We start from the raw sequence: 27,011 nt of genomic DNA, 5'->3' as shown, positions 1-27,011 counted from the left end.
ACAGTGACAAGGACAGAAGGGACTGCAGGGTGACACAATGACACGGACAGAAGGGACTGCAGGGTGACACAGTGACAAGGACAGAAGGGACTGCAGGGTGACACAGTGACAAGGACAGAAGGGACTGCAGGGTGACACAGTGACAAGGACAGAAGGGACTGCAGGCTGACACAGTGACAAGGACAGAAGGGACTGCAGGGTGACACTGTGACAAGGACAGAAGGGACTGCAGGGTGACCCAGTGACAAGGATAGAAGGGACTGCAGGGTGACACAGTGACACGGACAGAAGAGACTGCAGGGTGACACAGTGACTCGGACAGAAGAGACTGCAGGGTGACACAGTGACAAGGACAGAAGGGACTGCAGGGTGACACAATGACACGGACAGAAGAGACTGCAAGGTGACACAGTGACACGGACAGAAGAGACTGCAGGGTGACACAGTGACAAGGACAGAAGGGACTGCAGGGTGACACAATGGCACAGACAGAAGGGACTGCAGGATGACCCAGTGACAAGGACAGAAGGGACTGCAGGGTGACACAGTGACAAGGACAGAAGGGACTGCAGGGTGACACAATGACACGGACAGAAGGGACTGCAGGGTGACACAGTGACAAGGACAGAAGGGACTGCAGGGTGACACAGTGACAAGGACAGAAGGGACTGCAGGGTGACACAGTGACAAGGACAGAAGGGACTGCAGGGTGACACAGTGACAAGGACAGAAGGGACTGCAGGGTGACACAGTGACAAGGACAGAAGGGACTGCAGGGTGACACAATGACACGGACAGAAGGGACTGCAGGGTGACACAGTGACACGGACAGAAGGGACTGAAGGGTGACACAGTGACACGAACAGAAGGGACTGCAGGGTGACACAGTGACACGGACAGAAGGGACTGCAGGGTGGCACAGTGACACGGACAGAAGGGACTGCAGGGTGACACAATGACACGGACAGAAGAGACTGCAGGGTGACACAGTGACACGGACAGAAGAGACTGCAGGGTGACACAGTGACACGGACAGAAGAGACTGCAGGGTGACACAGTGACAAGGACAGAAGGGACTGCAGGGTGACACTGTGACAAGGACAGAAGGGACTGCAGGGTGACACAGTGACAAGGATAGAAGGGACTGCAGGGTGACACAGTGACACGGACAGAAGAGATTGCAGGGTGACACAGTGACTCGGACAGAAGAGACTGCAGGGTGACACAGTGACAAGGACAGAAGGGACTGCAGGGTGACACAATGACACGGACAGAAGAGATTGCAAGGTGACACAGTGACACGGACAGAAGAGACTGCAGGGTGACACAGTGACAAGGACAGAAGGGACTGCAGGGTGACACAATGGCACAGACAGAAGGGACTGCAGGATGACCCAGTGACAAGGACAGAAGGGACTGCAGGGTGACACAGTGACAAGGACAGAAGGGACTGCAGGGTGACACAATGACACGGACAGAAGGGACTGCAGGGTGACACAGTGACAAGGACAGAAGGGACTGCAGGGTGACACAGTGACAAGGACAGAAGGGACTGCAGGGTGACACAGTGACAAGGACAGAAGGGACTGCAGGGTGACACAGTGACAAGGACAGAAGGGACTGCAGGGTGACACAGTGACAAGGACAGAAGAGACTGCAGGGTGACACAATGACACGGACAGAAGGGACTGCAGGGTGACACAGTGACACGGACAGAAGGGACTGAAGGGTGACACAGTGACACGAACAGAAGGGACTGCAGGGTGACACAGTGACACGGACAGAAGGGACTGCAGGGTGGCACAGTGACACGGACAGAAGGGACTGCAGGGTGACACAATGACACGGACAGAAGAGACTGCAGGGTGACACAGTGACACGGACAGAAGAGACTGCAGGGTGACACAGTGACAAGGACAGAAGGGACTGCAGGGTGACACAGTGACAAGGACAGAAGGGACTACAGGGTGACACAGTGACAAGGACAGAAGGGACTGCAGGGTGACACAGTGACAAGGACAGAAGGGACTGCAGGGTGACACAATGACACGGACAGAAGGGACTGCAGGGTGACACAGTGACAAGGACAGAAGGGACTGCAGGGTGACACAGTGACAAGGACAGAAGGGACTGCAGGGTGACACAATGACACGGACAGAAGGGACTGCAGGGTGACACAGTGACAAGGACAGAAGGGACTGCAGGGTGACACAGTGACAAGGACAGAAGGGACTGCAGGGTGACACAGTGACAAGGACAGAAGGGACTGCAGGCTGACACAGTGACAAGGACAGAAGGGACTGCAGGGTGACACTGTGACAAGGACAGAAGGGACTGCAGGGTGACCCAGTGACAAGGATAGAAGGGACTGCAGGGTGACACAGTGACACGGACAGAAGAGACTGCAGGGTGACACAGTGACTCGGACAGAAGAGACTGCAGGGTGACACAGTGACAAGGACAGAAGGGACTGCAGGGTGACACAATGACACGGACAGAAGAGACTGCAAGGTGACACAGTGACACGGACAGAAGAGACTGCAGGGTGACACAGTGACAAGGACAGAAGGGACTGCAGGGTGACACAATGGCACAGACAGAAGGGACTGCAGGATGACCCAGTGACAAGGACAGAAGGGACTGCAGGGTGACACAGTGACAAGGACAGAAGGGACTGCAGGGTGACACAATGACACGGACAGAAGGGACTGCAGGGTGACACAGTGACAAGGACAGAAGGGACTGCAGGGTGACACAGTGACAAGGACAGAAGGGACTGCAGGGTGACACAGTGACAAGGACAGAAGGGACTGCAGGGTGACACAGTGACAAGGACAGAAGGGACTGCAGGGTGACACAGTGACAAGGACAGAAGGGACTGCAGGGTGACACAATGACACGGACAGAAGGGACTGCAGGGTGACACAATGACACGGACAGAAGGGACTGAAGGGTGACACAGTGACACGAACAGAAGGGACTGCAGGGTGACACAGTGACACGGACAGAAGGGACTGCAGGGTGGCACAGTGACACGGACAGAAGGGACTGCAGGGTGACACAATGACACGGACAGAAGAGACTGCAGGGTGACACAGTGACACGGACAGAAGAGACTGCAGGGTGACACAGTGACAAGGACAGAAGGGACTGCAGGGTGACACAGTGACAAGGACAGAAGGGACTACAGGGTGACACAGTGACAAGGACAGAAGGGACTGCAGGGTGACACAGTGACAAGGACAGAAGGGACTGCAGGGTGACACAGTGACAAGGACAGAAGGGACTGCAGGGTGACACAGTGACAAGGACAGAAGGGACTGCAGGGTGACACAGTGACAAGGACAGAAGGGACTGCAGGGTGACACAATGACACGGACAGAAGGGACTGCAGGGTGACACAGTGACACGGACAGAAGGGACTGAAGGGTGACACAGTGACACGAACAGAAGGGACTGCAGGGTGACACAGTGACACGGACAGAAGGGACTGCAGGGTGACACTGTGACAAGGACAGAAGGGACTGCAGGGTGACCCAGTGACAAGGATAGAAGGGACTGCAGGGTGACACAGTGACACGGACAGAAGAGACTGCAGGGTGACACAGTGACTCGGACAGAAGAGACTGCAGGGTGACACAGTGACAAGGACAGAAGGGACTGCAGGGTGACACAATGACACGGACAGAAGAGACTGCAAGGTGACACAGTGACACGGACAGAAGAGACTGCAGGGTGACACAGTGACAAGGACAGAAGGGACTGCAGGGTGACACAATGGCACAGACAGAAGGGACTGCAGGATGACCCAGTGACAAGGACAGAAGGGACTGCAGGGTGACACAGTGACAAGGACAGAAGGGACTGCAGGGTGACACAATGACACGGACAGAAGGGACTGCAGGGTGACACAGTGACAAGGACAGAAGGGACTGCAGGGTGACACAGTGACAAGGACAGAAGGGACTGCAGGGTGACACAGTGACAAGGACAGAAGGGACTGCAGGGTGACACAGTGACAAGGACAGAAGGGACTGCAGGGTGACACAGTGACAAGGACAGAAGGGACTGCAGGGTGACACAATGACACGGACAGAAGGGACTGCAGGGTGACACAGTGACACGGACAGAAGGGACTGAAGGGTGACACAGTGACACGAACAGAAGGGACTGCAGGGTGACACAGTGACACGGACAGAAGGGACTGCAGGGTGGCACAGTGACACGGACAGAAGGGACTGCAGGGTGACACAATGACACGGACAGAAGAGACTGCAGGGTGACACAGTGACACGGACAGAAGAGACTGCAGGGTGACACAGTGACACGGACAGAAGAGACTGCAGGGTGACACAGTGACAAGGACAGAAGGGACTGCAGGGTGACACTGTGACAAGGACAGAAGGGACTGCAGGGTGACACAGTGACAAGGATAGAAGGGACTGCAGGGTGACACAGTGACACGGACAGAAGAGATTGCAGGGTGACACAGTGACTCGGACAGAAGAGACTGCAGGGTGACACAGTGACAAGGACAGAAGGGACTGCAGGGTGACACAATGACACGGACAGAAGAGATTGCAAGGTGACACAGTGACACGGACAGAAGAGACTGCAGGGTGACACAGTGACAAGGACAGAAGGGACTGCAGGGTGACACAATGGCACAGACAGAAGGGACTGCAGGATGACCCAGTGACAAGGACAGAAGGGACTGCAGGGTGACACAGTGACAAGGACAGAAGGGACTGCAGGGTGACACAATGACACGGACAGAAGGGACTGCAGGGTGACACAGTGACAAGGACAGAAGGGACTGCAGGGTGACACAGTGACAAGGACAGAAGGGACTGCAGGGTGACACAGTGACAAGGACAGAAGGGACTGCAGGGTGACACAGTGACAAGGACAGAAGGGACTGCAGGGTGACACAGTGACAAGGACAGAAGAGACTGCAGGGTGACACAATGACACGGACAGAAGGGACTGCAGGGTGACACAGTGACACGGACAGAAGGGACTGAAGGGTGACACAGTGACACGAACAGAAGGGACTGCAGGGTGACACAGTGACACGGACAGAAGGGACTGCAGGGTGGCACAGTGACACGGACAGAAGGGACTGCAGGGTGACACAATGACACGGACAGAAGAGACTGCAGGGTGACACAGTGACACGGACAGAAGAGACTGCAGGGTGACACAGTGACAAGGACAGAAGGGACTGCAGGGTGACACAGTGACAAGGACAGAAGGGACTACAGGGTGACACAGTGACAAGGACAGAAGGGACTGCAGGGTGACACAGTGACAAGGACAGAAGGGACTGCAGGGTGACACAATGACACGGACAGAAGGGACTGCAGGGTGACACAGTGACAAGGACAGAAGGGACTGCAGGGTGACACAGTGACAAGGACAGAAGGGACTGCAGGGTGACACAATGACACGGACAGAAGGGACTGCAGGGTGACACAGTGACAAGGACAGAAGGGACTGCAGGGTGACACAGTGACAAGGACAGAAGGGACTGCAGGGTGACACAGTGACAAGGACAGAAGGGACTGCAGGCTGACACAGTGACAAGGACAGAAGGGACTGCAGGGTGACACTGTGACAAGGACAGAAGGGACTGCAGGGTGACCCAGTGACAAGGATAGAAGGGACTGCAGGGTGACACAGTGACACGGACAGAAGAGACTGCAGGGTGACACAGTGACTCGGACAGAAGAGACTGCAGGGTGACACAGTGACAAGGACAGAAGGGACTGCAGGGTGACACAATGACACGGACAGAAGAGACTGCAAGGTGACACAGTGACACGGACAGAAGAGACTGCAGGGTGACACAGTGACAAGGACAGAAGGGACTGCAGGGTGACACAATGGCACAGACAGAAGGGACTGCAGGATGACCCAGTGACAAGGACAGAAGGGACTGCAGGGTGACACAGTGACAAGGACAGAAGGGACTGCAGGGTGACACAATGACACGGACAGAAGGGACTGCAGGGTGACACAGTGACAAGGACAGAAGGGACTGCAGGGTGACACAGTGACAAGGACAGAAGGGACTGCAGGGTGACACAGTGACAAGGACAGAAGGGACTGCAGGGTGACACAGTGACAAGGACAGAAGGGACTGCAGGGTGACACAGTGACAAGGACAGAAGGGACTGCAGGGTGACACAATGACACGGACAGAAGGGACTGCAGGGTGACACAATGACACGGACAGAAGGGACTGAAGGGTGACACAGTGACACGAACAGAAGGGACTGCAGGGTGACACAGTGACACGGACAGAAGGGACTGCAGGGTGGCACAGTGACACGGACAGAAGGGACTGCAGGGTGACACAATGACACGGACAGAAGAGACTGCAGGGTGACACAGTGACACGGACAGAAGAGACTGCAGGGTGACACAGTGACAAGGACAGAAGGGACTGCAGGGTGACACAGTGACAAGGACAGAAGGGACTACAGGGTGACACAGTGACAAGGACAGAAGGGACTGCAGGGTGACACAGTGACAAGGACAGAAGGGACTGCAGGGTGACACAGTGACAAGGACAGAAGGGACTGCAGGGTGACACAGTGACAAGGACAGAAGGGACTGCAGGGTGACACAGTGACAAGGACAGAAGGGACTGCAGGGTGACACAATGACACGGACAGAAGGGACTGCAGGGTGACACAGTGACACGGACAGAAGGGACTGAAGGGTGACACAGTGACACGAACAGAAGGGACTGCAGGGTGACACAGTGACACGGACAGAAGGGACTGCAGGGTGGCACAGTGACAAGGACAGAAGGGCCTGCAGGGTGACACAATGACACGGACAGAAGAGACTGCAGGGTTACACAGTGACACGGACAGAAGAGACTGCAGGGTGACACAGTGACAAGGACAGAAGGGACTGCAGGGTGACACAGTGACAAGGACAGAAGGGACTACAGGGTGACACAGTGACAAGGACAGAAGGGACTGCAGGGTGACACAGTGACAAGGACAGAAGGGACTGCAGGGTGACACAGTGACAAGGACAGAAGGGACTGCAGGGTGACACAGTGACAAGGACAGAAGGGACTGCAGGGTGACACAGTGACAAGGACAGAAGGGACTGCAGGGTGACACAATGACACGGACAGAAGGGACTGCAGGGTGACACAGTGACACGGACAGAAGGGACTGAAGGGTGACACAGTGACACGAACAGAAGGGACTGCAGGGTGACACAGTGACACGGACAGAAGGGACTGCAGGGTGGCACAGTGACACGGACAGAAGGGATTGCAGGGTGACACAGTGACACGGACAGAAGAGACTGCAGGGTGACACAGTGACACGGACAGAAGAGACTGCAGGGTGACACAGTGACACAGTGACAAGGACAGAAGGGCCTGCAGGGTGACACAATGACACGGACAGAAGAGACTGCAGGGTGACACAGTGACACTGACAGAAGAGACTGCAGGGTGACACAGTGACAAGGACAGAAGGGACTGCAGGGTGACACAGTGACAAGGACAGAAGGGACTGCAGGGTGACACAGTGACAAGGACAGAAGGGACTGCAGGGTGACACCGTGACAAGGACAGAAGGGACTGCAGGGTGACACAATGACACGGACAGAAGGGACTGCAGGGTGACACAGTGACAAGGACAGAAGGGACTGCAGGGTGACACAGTGACAAGGACAGAAGGGACTGCAGGTGACACAGTGACAAGGACAGAAGGGACTGTAGGGTGACAGTGACAAGGACAGAAGAGACTGCAGGGTGACACAGTGACACGGACAGAAGAGACTGCAGGGTGACACAGTGACACAGTGACACGGACAGAAGGGACTGCAGGGTGACACAGTGACAAGGACAGAAGAGACTGCAGGGTGACACAGTGACAAGGACAGAAGGGACTGCAGGGTGACACAGTGACAAGGACAGAAGGGACTGCAGGGTGACACAATGACACGGACAGAAGGGACTGCAGGGTGACACAGTGACAAGGACAGAAGGGACTGCAGGGTGACACAGTGACAAGGACAGAAGGGACTGCAGGGTGACACAGTGACAAGGACAGAAGGGACTGTAGGGTGACAGTGACAAGGACAGAAGGGACTGCAGGGAGACACAGTGACACGGATGAAGGGACTGCAGGGTGACACAGTGACACAGACAGAAGGGACTGCAGGATGACACAGCGACACAGACAGAAGGGACTGCAGGGTGACAAAGTGACACGGAAACAGTGACACGGACAGAAGGGACTGCAGGGTGACACAGTGACACGGACAGAAGAGACTGCAAGGTGACACAGTGACACGGACAGAAGGGACTGCAGGGTGACACAGTGACACGGACAGAAGGGACTGCAGGGTGACACAGTGACACGGACAGAAGGGACTGCAGGGTGACACAGTGACACGGACAGAAGGAACTCAGGTCTGACCCCTAACTCCGCAGAGTGACACGATGGCCCAGTGAGCCCACCCCTCCCAGCAATCCTCAATAAGCGGCTGCTTGTCGTTAGGAGCCACACTGTGACTGGTTCCATTGGGTTCTATTACAGGAGCTAATGAAGCAAATCTAGGTGTTACCAGCAGGGGGAGCCCGTACCCCAATGTAAACAGGACAGTTGATCCTGAAGAAGGCTTTGGGCCCCGTTACTCAGCTCATAGTAACAAACTCAATTGTGTCAACCCACATACCTACCATACAAACATATACAGAAGTACCAATACTGCTGTGTGTGCGGGGGGATATACAGTATATATTACATTGTATTCAAACCGTATTTAGATTTATTTAGTAACTGCAAACTAGGCGTGTAAATAATAGGAATGTTACTCAGGTTATTACTTATATAGGAGTGTTATGCAGGGGTTATTACTTATATACTGTAGGAGTGTTACTCTGGGATTATTACTTATATACTGCAGGGCTGTTACTCTGGGGTTATTATTTATATAGGACTAGGATTGATACTCTGGGGTTATTACTTATATACTGTAGGATATACTGTAGGAGTGTTACTCTGGGTGTTATTACCTGTATACTGCAGGAGTGTTACTCTGGGGTTATTAATTATACTGTATATGAGTGTTACTCTGGGATTATTACGTATATACTGTAGGAGTGTTACTCTGGGGTTGTTGCTTATATACTGTAGGAGTGTTACTGTGGGGTTATTACTTATATACTGTAGGAGTGTTACTGTGGGGTTATTACTTATATACTGTAGGAGTGTTACTCGGGTTATTACTTATATAGTAGTGTTACTGTGGGGTTATTACTTATATACTGTAGGAGTGTTACTCGGGTTATTACTTATATAGGAGTGTTACTGTGGGGTTATTACTTATATACTGGAAGGAGTGTTACTCGGGTTATTACTTATATAGGAGTGTTACTGTGGGGTTATTACTTATATACTGTAGGAGTGTTACTGTGGGGTTATTACTTATATAGGAGTGTTACTGTGGGGTTATTACTTATATACTGTAGGAGTGTTACTCGGGTTATTACTTATATAGGAGTGTTACTGTGGGGTTATTACTTATATACTGTAGGAGTGTTACTCTGGGTTATTACTTATATAGGAGTGTTACTGTGGGGTTATTACTTATATAGGAGTGTTACTGTGGGGTTATTACTTATATACTGTAGGAGTGTTACTCTGGGGTTATTACTTATATAGGAGTGTTACTGTGGGGTTATTACTTATATACTGTAGGAGTGTTACTCTGGGGTTATTACTTATATAGGAGTGTTACTGTGGGGTTATTACTTATATAGGAGTGTTACTCTGGGTTATTTCTTATATACTGTAGGAGTGTTACTCTGGGTTATTACTTATATAGTAGTGTTACTGTGGGGTTATTACTTATATAGGAGTGTTAATACTAATTATAGTAGGATGTTCCTTTCTCAATTCCCTTTTTTCCTTGAAGAGCAATTGATGCGATTTTATTATAATTGTGTAAATATAGCATTGAAGCAGGGGGTCTCCGAGGCTGATCCCCATTAATCTCCGCTCTGGGGAACCCCTGCCTCCCGAGATACAGACCTCCAAAGGAGGCGCCGGTATATCGTAAAGGTTTAAAGCTCCTGCGTCACGTTGGCCAATAGGAAGCCACACCTGATGCAAGGGATTCTGGGGAATGACATGCAAATGAGCACACAGTGGCACTTTTTGCTTCAAAAACAATTTTTAACATGGTTCCCTATAGGCTTAAGCTTGCTGCATGGTCACAGCTTTGAGCACAGCCAGGGTTAAGGTGCATACCCAGAAAACCCACCCACAGACAGCTGTTTCGACCTTTATGGGTCTCATCAGTGTGGGGTTGGTAAACTGGGTATGCAGAGAAGCTAAAGGATGGGGTTTACCATACTGAGTTAAGTTATGGTGAGTAAAAAAAGTGACAAAAACCCTCCACAGCAAAGCAAATATGCAAAAGCCTATAGGGAACCATGTTAAGAATGGTTTTTGAAGCAAAAAGTGGCAGTGTGCTCATTTGCATGTCATTCCCCAGAATCCCTTGCTGCAGTGGAAGTGCTGTGTGCTGGGTGATAATGGTGAAAGGCGGGGTTGCAGACCTATCTAAGACATGCAGATGAGCATACAGTTGTATATATATATATATATATATATATATATATATATATATATGTATATATATATATATCTGTAGGAGCTTACTGCAGCTGGAGCCAATTAGCAGAACTCCTGAAGGAACAAGAGTTTTAAAAGTCAGGAAGTGGCCTGCGCACAGGGAGAGATTGCTTTCCCCAGAGAGGGAGAGAGACTTCTCCCCAGCAAGGTGAAGCTGGATAGCCCGGTCCCCTAGGCTCGCTGGACGGTGGTCGCGGAGTCTTATGGGACTGCCTGGGTTGTAAGTCCCAGAAAGAAAGAAGGATACGAGACTGTGCTGAAGCAGGGTTGTCCTGTCCAGGACCTTGAAGCTGTTGCAGAGTCCAGAGGTAATTACCTGGAGCCATGGGAGGAATACCCTAGACTCTCATGGGGCCGAGCTCCCAAAGAACAGATAAGAACTTTTTTCTATATTGCGGTGCCTAAAGACTGTATATATTGTTTATCTATACTAGTACATGTTTTGGGCTGATAACCAGCTTAGCTGGTGGTCCCGTTAGAGAGGGTGGGAGCTACATGTTTAGTCAGTCTCCTATGAAGGAGTAGATGTTTATTTTATTATTTGATTTGCCTTAAAGGGACGGTGGGCCTGTTATTGTATTATTTATCCCCTGTAAATATATCCTGTGTAAAGGAGTACAGAGTTTCCTGTCTTACTGTAATATGGGACCTAAGATACTGTGACGTGATGCAGACATCACAATTGGTGGAGAATGCGGGCAGTCCAAAAGGCACTGAGCAGTGGAAACTGTGGGTTTGAAAATAAATGCGGGGATTTAAAATGGCTGGCCAACTGAAGTAAAAAACAGATTCTGTGAGTGAAGTCTGCGACATGATGCAGACATCACAATATATATATATATATATATATATATATATATATATATATATACACACACACACGTTTAATGGATAACATGTGGGACTGCACCTTTACAGGATTACCGAGTCTTGACGTACACTTCTGCAACGTGATTCTGTTACATTGTGTCTACGTTCATATCACCCACCTTCCCAGTCCTTTCTCAGGCCTATAAACTCACCGTAAGGCTTGTGCGTCTCTTGGTCACAGTTCGGGGCTTTCTCTCTGACACGCCCCCGGAGGTGGCCCCAGTTGGGGACGCTGAGCTGCGGCAGGGATATGGCATTCTTAATGATGGGGGAGATGGGAGGCGGGGAAGCTATGGGGCGCCCGATATTCCCTCTGAGGGATGGCTGTTGGGATGACATCCACCCCGCCTGGCGCAGTTTCCTGGTGATGTAGTTCCCCCGGTTGAGCCTTCGCTCGCCCCCGTAGTTGCTGAGGAAAGAGGTATCTCCGAAAACGTCCCCCTTCCTGCCCACATGCATGGTGTGGCGGAAGTCCCCCAGCGGGGGGCTAATCATGTCTGGGGTAAGCTCCACCCGGTGTCCACGTTTGGAGCGAGCCATCAGGGTTTTGATCACGGGAAGGTTGCCCAGACTCATTTTGCCTGGCCTTTGATGTGAGTCAGGAGAGGGAGGCCACGGCAGCACGTGGCATGGAGTCCTATGTGTGGATCACTGTCTTCTACGCAACCAGACCCCAGGTGGCCTTAAAGTCTCTCTCAAGGATCTTTGGCTTCTTCTACACACACAAAGCTATGGTCTCCAGCCACAGTTTCAAGTCACTTATTTTGTAGCCTGGTTACCTTACAGTTTGCTTATATCTCCCGCTCATGGTTCATGTAGAACATGTGATCATTTGAAATAGGGACCATTAAGATCTTTAGGAAGCCACATCTATGTAATTCTTGATGACCGTGGCTTCTGAGGTTGGTTTTGAGAAAGCTGTGTGCCTACGGCTTGGAGATCTTGTGGCTACTGGACAAGCTAGGGGCTTCTACATTACACTGCCAGCTCAGGATCACGTTTTGTCTGTGGACCAGCTCAGCGAGGATCCATGGCTTGGTGTATAATAGCCTTCGAGCTGTCACAGGGATGTGCCCTCCTAAATCAGCCTGTGCGTGGCCTCTGCAGACACTGAAGAGGAGCAGGAGAAGACCTGCCGGACCACAGCTTCCTGCCCAGACGGGAACCTACAATACAGAAAAGGGGACATGTTGGACCATTCTGCATTCCTCCCTTTTCAAGGTTCCACAGTCCTCTAAACCTCTTTATATCTCAGCCTTGTATCTCCACCTCTACTCCTGCTTCTCTCCTGCCCCAAGCTGCCTTCTTTCTGCGCCATACATCTCTACCACCTCTGGAGCTCTTTCTCACAGCCGCTGTAATCAGGGCCCCATTAAAAGAACATCCTGTCTGTGAGGGAGGGTGTGACACATTAACCTCTTCACTGCCCCCCCTCCCCCCCCCCCGGAACCCCATTTCTAAGAGTTTCCAACTTGTGTCAGCTCCAGCGGCCAGAGAATTGGGTCTGGGTGCTGTGCTGAATCCGGAGCATGCTGATTGGTCAGCCTAACACCGGATGGATCATTTTGATTGCTCAGGCAAACAGCAAATTAAGCATTCTGATTGGTCAGTCTAATAGAGAATGGAGCATTCTGATTGGTCAGTCTAAGAGAGAATGGAGCATTCTGATTGGTCAGTCTAAGAGAGAATGGAGCATTCTGCTGGTCAGTTTTATGGCAAATGAAGCATTCCGATTGGTCAGTCTAACAGAGAATGGTTGGTTTATCACATCACTGATATCTATTTTTTGCTAAATAAACCTGTGTGAGCTCTCACTTCCCTAAATCCGTCCCCAGCCCTTCCCCCTGCAACCTTCCTAAATCCACACGCTGCTTTCTTATCAGCTGGCGAGTAAACACCAACTTATCACATGGAATTCCACATCAGCTACTGCACAGGCATGCTGGCCCTGAACTTTAATAGTCATGACCCACCACATAGGTTAGGTTACCAATTAATGATCTCACCCACTAAGAATCCACACACCCCATGTATCCTGCCCTAGGGTGATTTATTGCAATAAACCCGAGGCGCCTCAAACCTGGTGCCAAGAGGAGTTACAGGGAGCGGTTATATGGGGTAATAGGAGGAGTTATAGGGAGCGGTTATATGCGGTAATAGGAGTTATAGGGAGCGGTTATATGGGGTAATAGGAGGAGTTATAGGGAGTGCTTATATGGGGTAATAGGAGGAGTTATAGGGAGCGGTTATATGGGGTAATAGGAGTTATAGGGAGCGGTTATATGGGGTAATAGGAGTTATAGGGAGCGGTTATATGGGGCAATAGGAGGAGTTATAGGGAACGGTTATATGGGGTAATAGGAGGAGTTATAGGGAGCGGTTATATGGGGTAATAGGAGGAGTTACATGGAGCGGTTATATGGGGTAATAGGAGTTATAGGGAGCGGTTATATGGGGTAATAGGAGTTATAGGGAGCGGTTATATGGGGCAATAGGAGGAGTTATAGGGAACGGTTATATGGGGTAATAGGAGGAGTTATAGGGAGCGGTTATATGGGGTAATAGGAGGAGTTACATGGAGTGGTTATATGGGGTAATAGGAGGAGTTATAGGGAGCGGTTATATGGGGTAATAGGAGCAGGTATAGGGAGAGGTTATATGGGGTAATAGGAGGAGTTATAGGGAGAGGTTAAATGGGGTAATAGGAGGAGTTATAGGGAGAGGTAATAGGAGGAGTTATAGGGAGAGGTTATATGGGGTAATAGGAGGTGTTATAGGGAGAGGTTATATGAGGTAATAGGAGGAGTTATAGGGAGCGGGTATATGGGTTAATAGGAGGAGTTATAGGGAGCGGCTATATGGGTTAATAGGAGGAGTTATAGGGAGCGGTTATATGGGGTAATAGGAGGAGTTATAGAGAGCCCAAAGTGAGCGAGGACATTCGACTGGACCCTTTCCCCTGCCCGGCCTGGAACAGCTGTCCCCCCTACCAGGGTGATCAGACATCCCGGGACAGTCACGTTTTTTGGGCCACTGTCCTGGTTTTCTATCGGCGCTGGCCGCACATGTGCTTGCGTGGTCAGCATGTGACGATCGCCGTTCATGCATGCGCAGTCAGCGCTCGCGACTGCAAGCCGGGACAAATGTAGTCATCCTACCCCTATCGGCTGCCATATTCTTCTGGTCTCTTGTCCTTTATGGGCCAAATCCACCGAGCTCCGTTAGATCCGGACTCATAACGGGACGTTACCTAGAACCGCAGCGGAAGTGATGTTCCCAGAGATTAACACGGATCCACATAGATACCCACGTTCCGATAACGCAACATTAATTATGTCTCAGGGTTACCCCATCCAGGGTAACTCGAGGGGGGAGAGGAGAGGGGAATAACTCTATGTTAGATAAATCATACCTTACTGTTACGCACCCCCCCCCATTCCCTGATATAGGGGGTAACTCCCTTTCACTTATTTTTGTGTTCACTTTCTCCTCCGTTTCCACTCCGTGACCTCTCTACTGCCGGTTCCTCCCATGAAAAGAAACATAGTATATAGTCCGATAAACCTGTCAGCATGTTACCCCTCTCCCCCGCACCATGCCCAACCTGGACAACTGATTTTGTTTGGAATTCACGTCGGCGTTCTGTTTTCTATTTGTGCCGGCATTTCAAGGCACAATCCCACATAACCAGCCAAAAAAAACCTCAACCTTTTGCAAACGTTTCCATTGGCTTCCTTCGACAAAACTAACCGCGATAAAAGAAAAGCTGTGGCTTACTTTAATTAGTTAGAAATCAAATACACATTGCATTTCTACAGGGGCTACTGAGGAGGGGGGGTGTATATCAATCAAGTCAGAGAGCCAAAAAAGATAAGGGGAGGGGAAGAGCAAAGTCTTGTTGATCACACACAGATATCAGATAGAGGGGAGCAGTCCCCCTCCCCCAAGTCTCAGCTCACTGGGTCCACAAAATAACTTTAGAAATTATTTAAAATACTTTTAGGTGACAAATTTAGGTAAAAAGGCATCAATCACCCGTGTCTCACCCCCTAAACATGTCACTGCCATTAGTACACTTTGCCCCTAGGAGGGACTGACCCCTTAACCATGTCACTGCCATTAGTACACTTTGCCCCTAGGAGGGACTGACCCCTTAACCATGTCACTGCCATTAGTACACTTTGCCCCTAGGAGGGACTGACCCCTTAACCATGTCACTGCCATTAGTACACTTTGCCCCTAGGAGGGACTGACCCCTTAACCATGTCACTGCCATTAGTACACTTTGCCCCTAGGAGGGACTGACCCTTTAACCATGTCACTGCCATTAGTACACTTTTCTCCTGGGAGGGACTGACCCCTTAAACATGTCACTGCCATTCGTACACTTTGCCCCTGGGAGGGACTGACCCCTTAAACATGTCACTGCCATTCGTACACTTTGCCCCTGGGAGGAAGGACCCCCCCTTTCATTGCCTAAATCTACCCCCTCCTCTCTCTAAGCCCCCAATTTAACATGCGTAACATATGTTAGTGATGTATTACACAGGCCCTTGAAGTCCTCTATCTCTCCTCAATGCATTCTGGGATATGTAGTCGCCCTCTCCACTCTTTTACTGTGACTACATCTTTTCTCTAATTGCAGTCTCTCTCTTTTCTCTTTCACTCAGTCTCTCCTTCCTCCTCTCTCCCTCCTCCTCTCTCCTTCTTCCTCTCTATCCTTCCTCCTCTCTCTCCTTCCTCCTCTCTCCCTCCTCCTCTCTCTCCCTCTCCCTCTCTCTCTCCTCATTGCATTCTGACACTTCCAGCCCCCCCCCCCCATTATAAGACGTATTCCTTGTCTTCTCTCCCTCCCCACATAACCCTTATTGTTTCCCATCTCTCGTGCCTCTAAACAGAGAAGGGGAGAGGCCGGGGGATGTTTACACGGCTTTTCCTGCAGCCAAAGACCCTTCTCCCCCTGTGAAAAGCTTCAGAGACTCAATACAGGCTGAGTCCCTTCCTCCCTCACACTCACACATTAACCCAACCCTGCCAGCGATCCCCAGGGCTCTGTGACTGGTTTTCAGGTCTTACTTTCTTATACCAAACAGTCTCACTCACTGGAAGACAGTCTCATTCATTAAAGACAGTCTCACTCAATGGGAAACAATCTCACTCAATGGCAGACAGTCTCACTTATTGGAAGACAGTCCAACTTGTTGGAAAACAGTCTTATTTGTTGAAGGCAGTCTCACTCATTGGAAGGCAGTTTAATTCACTGGAAGGCAGTCTCACTCATTGGAAGACAGTGTCACTTATTTGAAGACAGTCTCACTCATTGGACAGCAGCCTCAATAAATGAAAGACAATATAACTCACTGGAAGGTTGTCTAACTTATCGGAAGACTCGCTCATTGGAAGGTAGTCTCACTCATTGGAAGGCAGTCTCACTCATTGGTAGGCAGTCTCACTCATTGGAAGGCAGTCTCACTCATGGGAAGGCAGTCTCGCTCATTGGAAGGCAGTCTCGCTCATTGGAAGGTAGTCCCACTCACTGGAAGGCATCCTCACTCACTAGAAGGCATCCTCACTCATTTCAAGGCATCCTCACTCACTGGATGGCATCCTCACTCACTGGAAGGCATCCTCACTCATTGGAAGGTAGTCTCACTCACTGGAAGGCAGTCTCACTAATTGGAAGGCAGTCTCTCTTACTTGAAGGCATCCTCACTCATTGGAAGGTAGTCTCACACACTGGAAGGCATACTCACTCATTGGAAGTCAGTCTCACCCACTGGAAGGCATCCTCACTAATTGGAAGGCAGTCTCACTCATTGGAAGGCAGTCTCCCTTACTGGAAGGCATCCTCACTCACTGGAAGGCATCCTCACTCATTGGAAGTCAGTGTCACTCATTGGAAGGCATCCTCACTCACTGGAAGGCAGTCTCACTCACTGGAAGGCAGTCTCACTCATTGGGGAACATTCATCCAGTGCAGTGTTGGTCACCATGTAAGTGTTAGCCGTATAATCATTCTAAATGTACCCAAAGTTACAAACAAAGTGCTCTGACGTCTGTCCCACGGGGACATTATTGCTGATCTGGCCCTGGTGGGAAACTAGCTGAGGAGCCGTACTATATTACATATCATAACCGCGTGCATCAAATCCTGAAGCATTGCGCCCAAAACTGGTTCAAATCGGGTTCTAGGACAGTAAGCCGCGGCCATTTGGCCATTGGAGATGTTCCTGGGAGTCTGGGGATTCCGGGCCATTTTGGGTAATGCCGATAACGGCAACATACGACCTTAACCCCTACACCCTAATATTCCCAATTTTAACCCTTAATCCGAACCCCCTACACCCTAATATTCCTAACCTTAACCCCTAACCCTATTCCTAACCCCTAATCCTAACCCCTACACCCTAATATTCCTAACCTTAACCCCTAACCCTATTCCTAACACCTAATCCTAACCCCTACACCCTAATATTCCTAACCTTAACCCCTAACCCTATTCCTAACCCCTAATCCTAACCACTACACCCTAATATTCCTAACTTTAACCCTTAATCCTAACCCCCTACACCCTAATATTCCTAACCTTAAACCCTTACTCTATTCCTAACACCTAATCCTAACCCCTACACCCTAATATTCCTAACCTTAACCCCTAACCCTATTCCTAACCCCTAATCCTAACCCCTACACCCTAATATTCCTAACCTTAACCCCTAACCCTATTCCTAACACCTAATCCTAGCCCCTACACCCTAATATTCCTAACCTTAACCCCTACACCCTAATATTCCTAACCCCTAATCCTAACCCCTACACCCTAATATTCCTAACCTTAACCCCTAACCCTATTCCTAACACCTAATCCTAGCCCCTACACCCTAATATTCCTAACCTTAACCCCTAACCCTAACCCCTAATCCTAACCCCTACACCCTAATATTCCTAACCTTAACCCCTAACCCTATTCCTAACCCCTACACCCTAATATTCCTAACCTTAAACCCTAACCCTACACCCTAATATTCCTAACTTTAACCCCTAACCCTATTCCTAACACCTAATTCCTAACCTTAACCCCGTAACCCTAAAAAAAAACCGAAGTAGTAAAAAGCCTAAAGGCGAATTGTCCCTGTGCCTTTCGAATCGCGTCCATTAAACGCTGCGTCACTGCGACAACAAGACGCTCCCTTTCCGCCCCTGAGCGCTTTGGGCAGCGGTTATTGGAGCGGTTAGAGGAGCTGAAGGGTCAGCGTAGTGTTATAAGGAGCCGGATCACAGCCGGGACTGGGGCCGTTTATCTCACACTTTGCGGCAGTTACGCGGGTTTTATGATCTCTGCGGCAGAGCGCCGGGAGCCAAACGTCCGCAATGAGACTGTAGTGAACATTCTGTCCCTGCATTGTGCTCGGTCCCTCCACCCCTCCCTCCTCGGCCCCTCCACCCCTCCCTCCTCGGCCCCTCCATCCCTCCCTCCTCGCCGCCTCGGTCCCTCCATCCCTCCCTCCTCGCCGCCTCGGTACCTCCACCCCTCCCTCCTCACCGCCTCGGTCCCTCCATCCCTCCCTCCTCGCCGCCTCGGCCCCTCCATCCCTCCCTCCTCGCCTCCTCGGTCCCTCCATCCCTCCCTCCTCGCCGCCTCGGCCCCTCCATCCCTCCCTCCTCGCCGCCTCGGCCCCTCCATCCCTCCCTCCTCGCCTCCTCGGTCCTTCCATCCCTCCCTCCTCGCCGCCTCGGTCCCTCCATCCCTCCCTCCTCGCCGCCTCGGTCCCTCCATCCCTCCCTCCTCGCCGCCTCGGCCCCTCCATCCCTCCCTCCTCGCCGCCTCGGTCCCTCCATCCCTCCCTCCTCGCCGCCTCCGTCCCTCCATCCCTCCCTCCTCGCCGCCTCGGTCCCTCCATGCCTCCCTCCTCGCCGCCTCGGTCCCTCCATCCCTCCCTCCTCGCCGCCTCGGTCCCTCCATCCCTCCCTCCTCGCCGTCTCGGTCCCTCCATCCCTCCCTCCTCGCCGCCTCGGTCCCTCCATCCCTCCCTCCTCGGTCCCTCCATCCCTCCCTCCTCGCCGCCTCGGTCCCTCCATCCCTCCCTCCTCGCCGCCTCGGTCCCTCCATCCCTCCCTCCTCGCCGCCTCGGTCCCTCCATCCCTCCCTCCTCGGTCCCTCCATCCCTCCCTCCTTGCCGCCTCGGTCCCTCCATCCCTCCCTCCTCGCCGCCTCGGTCCCTTCATCCCTCCATCCCTCCCTCCTCGCCGCCTCGGTCCCTCCATCCCTCCCTCCTCGCCTCGATCCCTCCATCCCTCCCTCCTCGCCGCCTCGGCCCCTCCATCCCTCCCTCCTCGCCGCCTCGGTCCCTCCATCCCTCCCCCCTCGCCGCCTCGGTCCCTCCATCCCTCCCTCCTCGCCGCCTCGGTCCCTCCATCCCTCCCTCCTCGCCGTCTCGGTCCCTCCATCCCTCCCTCCTCGCCGCCTCGGTCCCTCCATCCATCCCTCCTCGCCGCCTCGGTCCCTCCATCCCTCCCTCCTCGCCGCCTCGGTCCCTCCATCCCTCCCTCCTCGCCGCCTCGGTCCCTCCATCCCTCCCTCCTCGCCGCCTCGGTCCCTCCATCCCTCCCTCCTCGCCGCCTCGGCCCCTCCATCCCTCCCTCCTCGCCGCCTCGGCCCCTCCATCCCTCCCTCCTCGCCGCCTCGGTCCCTCCATCCCTCCCTCCTCGCCGCCTCGGTCACTCCATCCCTCCCTCCTCGCCGCCTCGGTCCCTTCACCCCTCCCTCCTCGCCGCCTCGGTCCCTCCATCCCTCCCTCCTCGCCGCCTCGTTCCCTCCACCCCTCTCTCCTCGCCGCCTCGGCCCCTCCATCCCTCCATCCTCGCCGCCTCGGTCCCTCCATCCCTCCCTCCTCGCCGCCTCGGTCCCTCCATCCCTCCCTCCTCGCCGCCTCTGCTTTTAGTATCAATTTTAGACTTGAGGCTGAGCTAAATGTGACACAATCAGCGGTTTCTCTTACTTCCTTGGCTAAATTCAGGAGATCCTCCCTTCATTTCCAAAGGAAAACAGGATAGAAAGAGAGGGAGAGAAGGAGAGAGACGAGGGAGAAATAGTGGTGGTGGGGGGGTGGGGGGGTGAGGGAGTGGGAAACAGAGGGAGTGAGAGAAGGAGGGAGAGAAAGAGGGAGAGAAGGAGGGAGAGAAGGAGGGAGAGAAAGAGGGAGAGCAAGAGGGGGAGAAAGAGGGAGAGAAGGAGGGAGAGAAGGAGGGAGAGAAGGAGGGAGAGAGGAGAGGGAAATAGTGGGGGGAGAGAGAGTAGGAAATAGAGGGAGGGAGAGGAGGGAGAGAAGGAGGGAAACAAAGAGGGAGAGAAGGAGGGAGAGAAAGAGGGAGAGAGGAGAGGGAAATAGTGGGGGGGAGGGAGAGTGGGAAATAGAGGGAGTGAGAGAAGGAGGGAGAGAAGGAGGGAGAGAAGGAGGGAGAGAAAGAGGGAGAGAAGGAGAGAGAGCAGGAGGGAGAGAGGAGGGGGAAATAGTGGGGGACAGAGTGAGAAAGATAGAGAGGGAGAAATAGTAGGGGGAGAGAGAAGGCGAGAGAGACAGAAGGAGGGAGAATGTGGGGGAGAGAGAAAGAGGGGAGAAAACAAGGGAGAGAGGTAGAAGGAGGGGGAGAGAGAATGAGGGAGAACATGGGGAAGAGAGGGAGAGGGTGAGAAAGAAAGAGATAGAAAGAGAGAGAGGAGGGAGTGAGAGTGAAAAAGAGAGGCAGAGAAAGAATAAAGAGAGAGAATGAGAGAAAAAAGGGAATAGAGAAGGAGGGGGAGAGAGAGAGATAGAGAGAGGGAGATAGAAATGGAGAAAAGAGAGAGAGAGAGTAAGAAAGAGAGAGAGAGGGTACAGGGACAGAATTTAGGGAGAGAGCCATGGGGCGTGATGTGGGAAGAGAGAGGAGAAAGAAGGAGAAGCAATAGAGATGTACTGTAGATATGAGGAGGGGAGAAGGGAGGGGGCACAGAAAGGGTTAGAGGGGTGAGAGAAACCCTTGAGAGCAGAAAGTGAGAAGTAAGGAAGGAGAGTAGAGAGAAGAAAGAAAGAATGCAGAGAGAAACATAAAGGGAGAGAAAGAGAGAGGTGCGAGAGAGAGAGAAACATAAAGGGAAAGAGAGAGGTGGGAAAGAGAGAGATGAGAGAGAAAGAGAGGTGGGAGAGAGAGAAACAAAGGGAGAGAGAGAAAGAGAGAGGTGGGGGGGAGAGAAAGGGAGAAAAAGAAAGAGACGAGAGAGAAATGATTGAGAAAAACAGGGAGAGAGAGAGAGAAAGAAAGAAATGATTGAGAGAGACAGAAAGTGAGAAAAGAGAGAGAGAGAGAGAGAGCTAAGAAAGCAGGAATGGAGTGGGCAAAGCCGAAGGAAAAATATATCTGCAAACCTTTCATTCCAAGGAACATTGTGACGCGTATAAACACACAGATCTGCTCTGTTCTAACGTGCGAGAGCTGGAGCCCCATCAGGGACAGCTCGCCGCAGGGGAGAGAGCCGGAGCCCCATCAGGGACAGCTCGCCGCAGGGGAGAGAGCCGGAGCCCCATCAGGGACAGCTCGCCGCAGGGGAGAGAGCCGGAGCCCCATCAGGGACAGCTCGCCGCAGGGGAGAGAGCCGGAGCCCCATCAGGGACAGCTCGCCGCAGGGGAGAGAGCCGGAGCCCCATCAGGGACAGCTCGCCGCAGGGGAGAGAGCCGGAGCCCCATCAGGGACAGCTCGCCGCAGGGGGAGAGAGCCGGAGCCTCATCAGGGACAGCTCGCCGCAGGGGGAGAGAGCCGGAGCCCCATCAGGGACAGCTCGCCGCAGGGGAGAGAGCCGGAGCCCCATCAGGGACAGCTCGTCTCAGGGGAGAGAGCCGGAGCCCCATCAGGGACAGCTCGCCGCAGGGGAGAGAGCCGGAGCCCCATCAGGGACAGCTCGCCGCAGGGGAGAGAGCCGGAGCCTCATCAGGGACAGCTCGCCGCAGGGGGAGAGAGCCGGAGCCCCATCAGGGACAGCTCGCCGCAGGGGAGAGAGCCGGAGCCCCATCAGGGACAGCTTGCCGCAGGGGAGAGAGCCAGAGCCTCATCAGGGACAGCTCGCCGCAAGGGAGAGAGCCGGAGCCCCATCAGGGACAGCTCGCCGCAGGGGAGAGAGCCAGAGCCCCATCAGGGACAGCTCGCCGCAGGGGAGAGAGCCGGAGCCCCATCAGGGACAGCTCGCCGCAGGGGAGAGAGCCGGAGCCCTATCAGGGACAGCTCGCCGCAGGGGGAGAGAGCCAGAGCCCCATCAGGGACAGCTCGCCACAGGGGAGAGAGCCGGAGCCCCATCAGGGACAGCTCGCCGCAGGGGAGAGAGCCGGAGCCCCATCAGGGACAACTCGCCGCAGGGGAGAGAGCCGGAGCCTCATCAGGGACAGCTCGCTGCAGGGGGAGAGAGCCGGAGCCCCATCAGGGACAGCTCGCCGCAGGGGAGAGAGCCGGAGCCCCATCAGGGACAGCTCGCTGCAGGGGAGAGAGCCGGAGCCTCATCAGGGACAGCTCGCCGCAGGGGAGAGAGCCGGAGCCCCATCAGGGACAGCTCGCCGCAGGGGGAGAGAGCCGGAGCCCTATCAGGGACAGCTCACCGCAGGGGAGAGAGCCGGAGCCCTATCAGGGACAGCTCGCCGCAGGGGAGAGAGCCGGAGCCCTATCAGGGACAGCTCGCCACAGGGGAGAGAGCCGGAGCCTCATCAGGGACAGCTCGCCGCAGGGGGAGAGAGCCGGAGCCCCATCAGGGACAGCTCGCCGCAGGGGAGAGAGCCGGAGCCCCATCAGGGACAGCTCGCCGCAGGGGGAGAGAGCCGGAGCCCTATCAGGGACAGCTCGCCGCAGGGGGAGAGAGCCAGAGCCCCATCAGGGACAGCTCGCCGCAGGGGAGAGAACCGGAGCCTCATCAGGGACAGCTCGCCGCAGGGGGAACTGCTGCAGAAAGTGCACCGAAGTGCAAAACGTGTGTTCTTAGCAACTCCCGTCTCTCCAGCAACACAAGGGTTAAAAGAATGACAGGCGCCCGGCATTACTGAAGGGCGCAAAAGGTGGGATTATCCGCAAAGCGGGACGGGACGGGACAGGACGGGACGGGGCGCTATTATCCGTCACAAGCCTTACACGGTGTATTTCCATTTTTGAAACCTATATAACACTCAGAGTATCGGGTAGGGAGTATTTTTTAGTACTGCACGAGGGGTATTAGAAAATGCTGCTGCTGTGAAGCGCTATGCACATTAATGGCGCTATATAAATAAAGACATACATACATATATACATACACACACATACATTACTTACATACATACATTACTTACATACATACACACACATACATTACTTACATACATTACATACATACACACATACATTACATACATACATTACATACATTACATACATACATTACATACATACACACATACATTACTTACATACATACATTACATACATTACATACATACATTACATACATACACACATACATTACTTACATACATTCATTACATACATACATTACATACATACACACACACACACACACACATACATACACACATACATACATACACACATACATACATACACACACATACATACATACATACATACATACATACACACATACATACACACACACATACATTACTTACATACATACATTACATACATTACATACATACACACACACACACACACACATACATACACACATACATACATACACACATACATACATACACACACATACATACATACATACATACATACACACATACATACACACACACATACATTACTTACATACATACATTACATACATTACATACATACATTACATACATACACACATACATACACACATACATTACTTACATACAGTACATACATACATTACATACATTACATTACATACATACATACATACATTACATACATACATTACATACATAACTTACATACATACACACACACATACATACACACATACATACATACACACATACACACACACACACATACATACACACATACATACACACACATACATACATACAAAGGCTGATGGGGGTTTTGAGCTATGACCTGTAGTCCTAGAGGTTACTTGCCCCTGGCTTAACCCCTTTGAAGCCAGAGGAGAGCTGCCTCGGGGTCAGCGAGTTTATGGGGAGACGTGGAGATATTTGGGGGTTACCTCTGCTCCGTTGCTCCTCGCGCTGCTCTCTTTTCTCCCACCCGGGGGGTCGCTGTGACGCAAGGCTATCTCGCAGTGTTGCGCACGGCTATCTCGCAGTATATCCCCCCCGACGGGGCGCCCTGCAGGAGAGACGGGCAGATGCAAGTATTAGGGACTGGGGTGTGTGTTCTGTCTAACAGGAAAAGAGGTTGGGACAAGGGGGAGGAAGAAAGGTACAGGGAGGGGAGAGGGAAGGGGGGGTGAGGATAGAGAAGGGTATAAAGGGATAGAGGGAGGGGTGAGAGAGAGAGATGGGGTCAGAGATGGAGGGAGATGTTATGGAGAGAAAGTGGAGCGAGAGAGGGAGGGAACGAGAAAGTAGAAGAAGGAGAGGGAGAGGAGAGACGTTGCAATTCTCCAAGCACATTTGGGCACTGCAGGAGTTGTGTGATCTGAGGTCATCGCGCAGTGGGTAGCACAAAGTGAAACTTGAAGAAGACGTTAGTGAAAACAAGCCTGCGCACCTCTAGGACAAGCACCTCTAGGACAGGGCGTCGGGAGCAGGCGGAGGGAACGACCCGGAGTAGTGTGAAAGAGGGGGAACGCTTAGATTGTAAGCTCTTGGGGGCAGCGTCTCCTCTAGACTTGTGTTGCCATTTACCTGTCGCCCTTATCCCATTGTTTGTAATGCACATGGTGTGTTGTCATGCTGTACAGTGCCGCGTACATGCTCGGCGCTCTATAAATAAGATGGGACGTGCAAGAAGGGAGTGAGAAAACGGAGAGATGGAGAAGGGGGGGTAGAGAGATATCGGGGAGGAGAGGAGAGAGAGCGAGTGTGCTCCAGGCCCCTGTAGTAGTGAAGGGGTTAATGGGGGGGAAATGCAACTTTTGTCTAAGTAGCCCCGTGTCCCCAGAACAGAACTGGAACAGCAGCAGGTGCGGGTATTTGGGGTGCCCCTGGGGTACCAAACAGCTCGCGGGTCTCTGCTGACTTCACTCGTCATACTCAGTTGTGGCTTATAATGCAGCACTATTTTTACTGTCATGTATTCATAGGGCTCCAACATATACTGCAGCGCAGCACAATGCAGCGCAGCACAATGCAGCACAATGCAGCACAATGCAGCGCAGCACAATGCAGCACAATGCAGCACAATGCAGCGCAGCACAATGCAGCACAATGCAGCGCAGCACAATGCAGCACAATGCAGCGCAGCACAATGCAGCACAGTGCAGCGCAGCACAATGCAGCACAGTGCAGCGCAGCACAATGCAGCACAATGCAGCGCAGCACAATGCAGCACAATGCAGCACAATGCAGCGCAGCACAATGCAGCACAATGCAGCGCAGCACAATGCAGCGCAGCACAATGCAGCGCAGCACAATGCAGCACAATGCAGCACAATGCAGCGCAGCACAATGCAGCACAATGCAGCGCAGCACAATGCAGCACAATGCAGCGCAGCACAATGCAGCGCAGCACAATGCAGCACAATGCAGCGCAGCACAATGCAGGTATGAAATAGACACAAATAACCAGATAAAGGAAATATTATACACAAATAGATAGATACTCAGATAGACAGATAGATACACATAGATAGATAGACAGATAGATACACATAGATAGATAGACAGATAGATACACATAGATAGATAGACAGATAGATACACATAGATAGATAGACAGATAGATACACATAGATAGATAGATAGATAGATAGATAGATAGATAGATAGATAGATAGATAGATAGATAGATAGATAGATAGATAGATAGATAGATAGATAGATAGATAGATAGACAGAGAGACAGACAGATACACATAGACAGATAGATAGATAGATACACATAGATAGATAGACAGATAGATACACATAGATAGATAGACAGATAGATACACATAGATAGATAGATAGATAGATAGATAGATAGATAGATAGATAGATAGATAGATAGATAGATAGATAGATAGATTAGATAGACATATAGACAGATAGATACACATAGACAGATAGATAGATACACATAGACAGATAGATAGATAGATAGATAGATAGATAGATAGATAGATAGATAGATAGATAGATAGATAGATACACATATATAGATAGATAGATAGATAGATAGATAGATAGATAGATAGATACAGCAGGGCCCCGCTTCTCGGCGCTCCGCTTTTCGGCGATCCGCTGATACAGCGGCACCGAGAAGGGGACCGCCATGTTGAATTTAAAATCGTGCAAGCGCAG

At 52.0% G+C, this 27,011-nt stretch overlaps 1 protein-coding gene across 3 annotated transcripts in view; it reads right to left on the bottom strand.

The window, feature by feature from the left end:
• LOC142477032 (uncharacterized) overlaps positions 1–24,961 on the bottom strand; it is a 43,090-nt gene extending 18,129 nt beyond the window's left edge. Inside the window, exons 1-2 of one of the 3 annotated variants that reach the window (XM_075582102.1) lie at positions 24,773–24,961; positions 11,702–12,715 (exon numbers count right to left, since the gene is read on the bottom strand). In XM_075582102.1, the coding sequence (XP_075438217.1) occupies positions 11,702–12,125 (424 nt within the window). In that variant the 5' untranslated portion in view covers positions 12,126–12,715; positions 24,773–24,961. Of the gene's footprint in view, positions 1–11,701; positions 12,716–14,707; positions 14,796–20,548; positions 20,660–24,772 lie in introns of those variants that run through there. The other 2 variants (XM_075582104.1, XM_075582103.1) reach the window with 2 other exon arrangements.
• Between the last annotated feature and the right edge of the window lie 2,050 nt (positions 24,962–27,011).

This window comes from Ascaphus truei, unplaced genomic scaffold (genome assembly GCF_040206685.1).
Source record: "Ascaphus truei isolate aAscTru1 unplaced genomic scaffold, aAscTru1.hap1 HAP1_SCAFFOLD_1886, whole genome shotgun sequence".
Lineage (NCBI taxonomy): Eukaryota > Metazoa > Chordata > Amphibia > Anura > Ascaphidae > Ascaphus > Ascaphus truei.
This window is presented reverse-complemented; position numbering and strand designations above follow the sequence as displayed.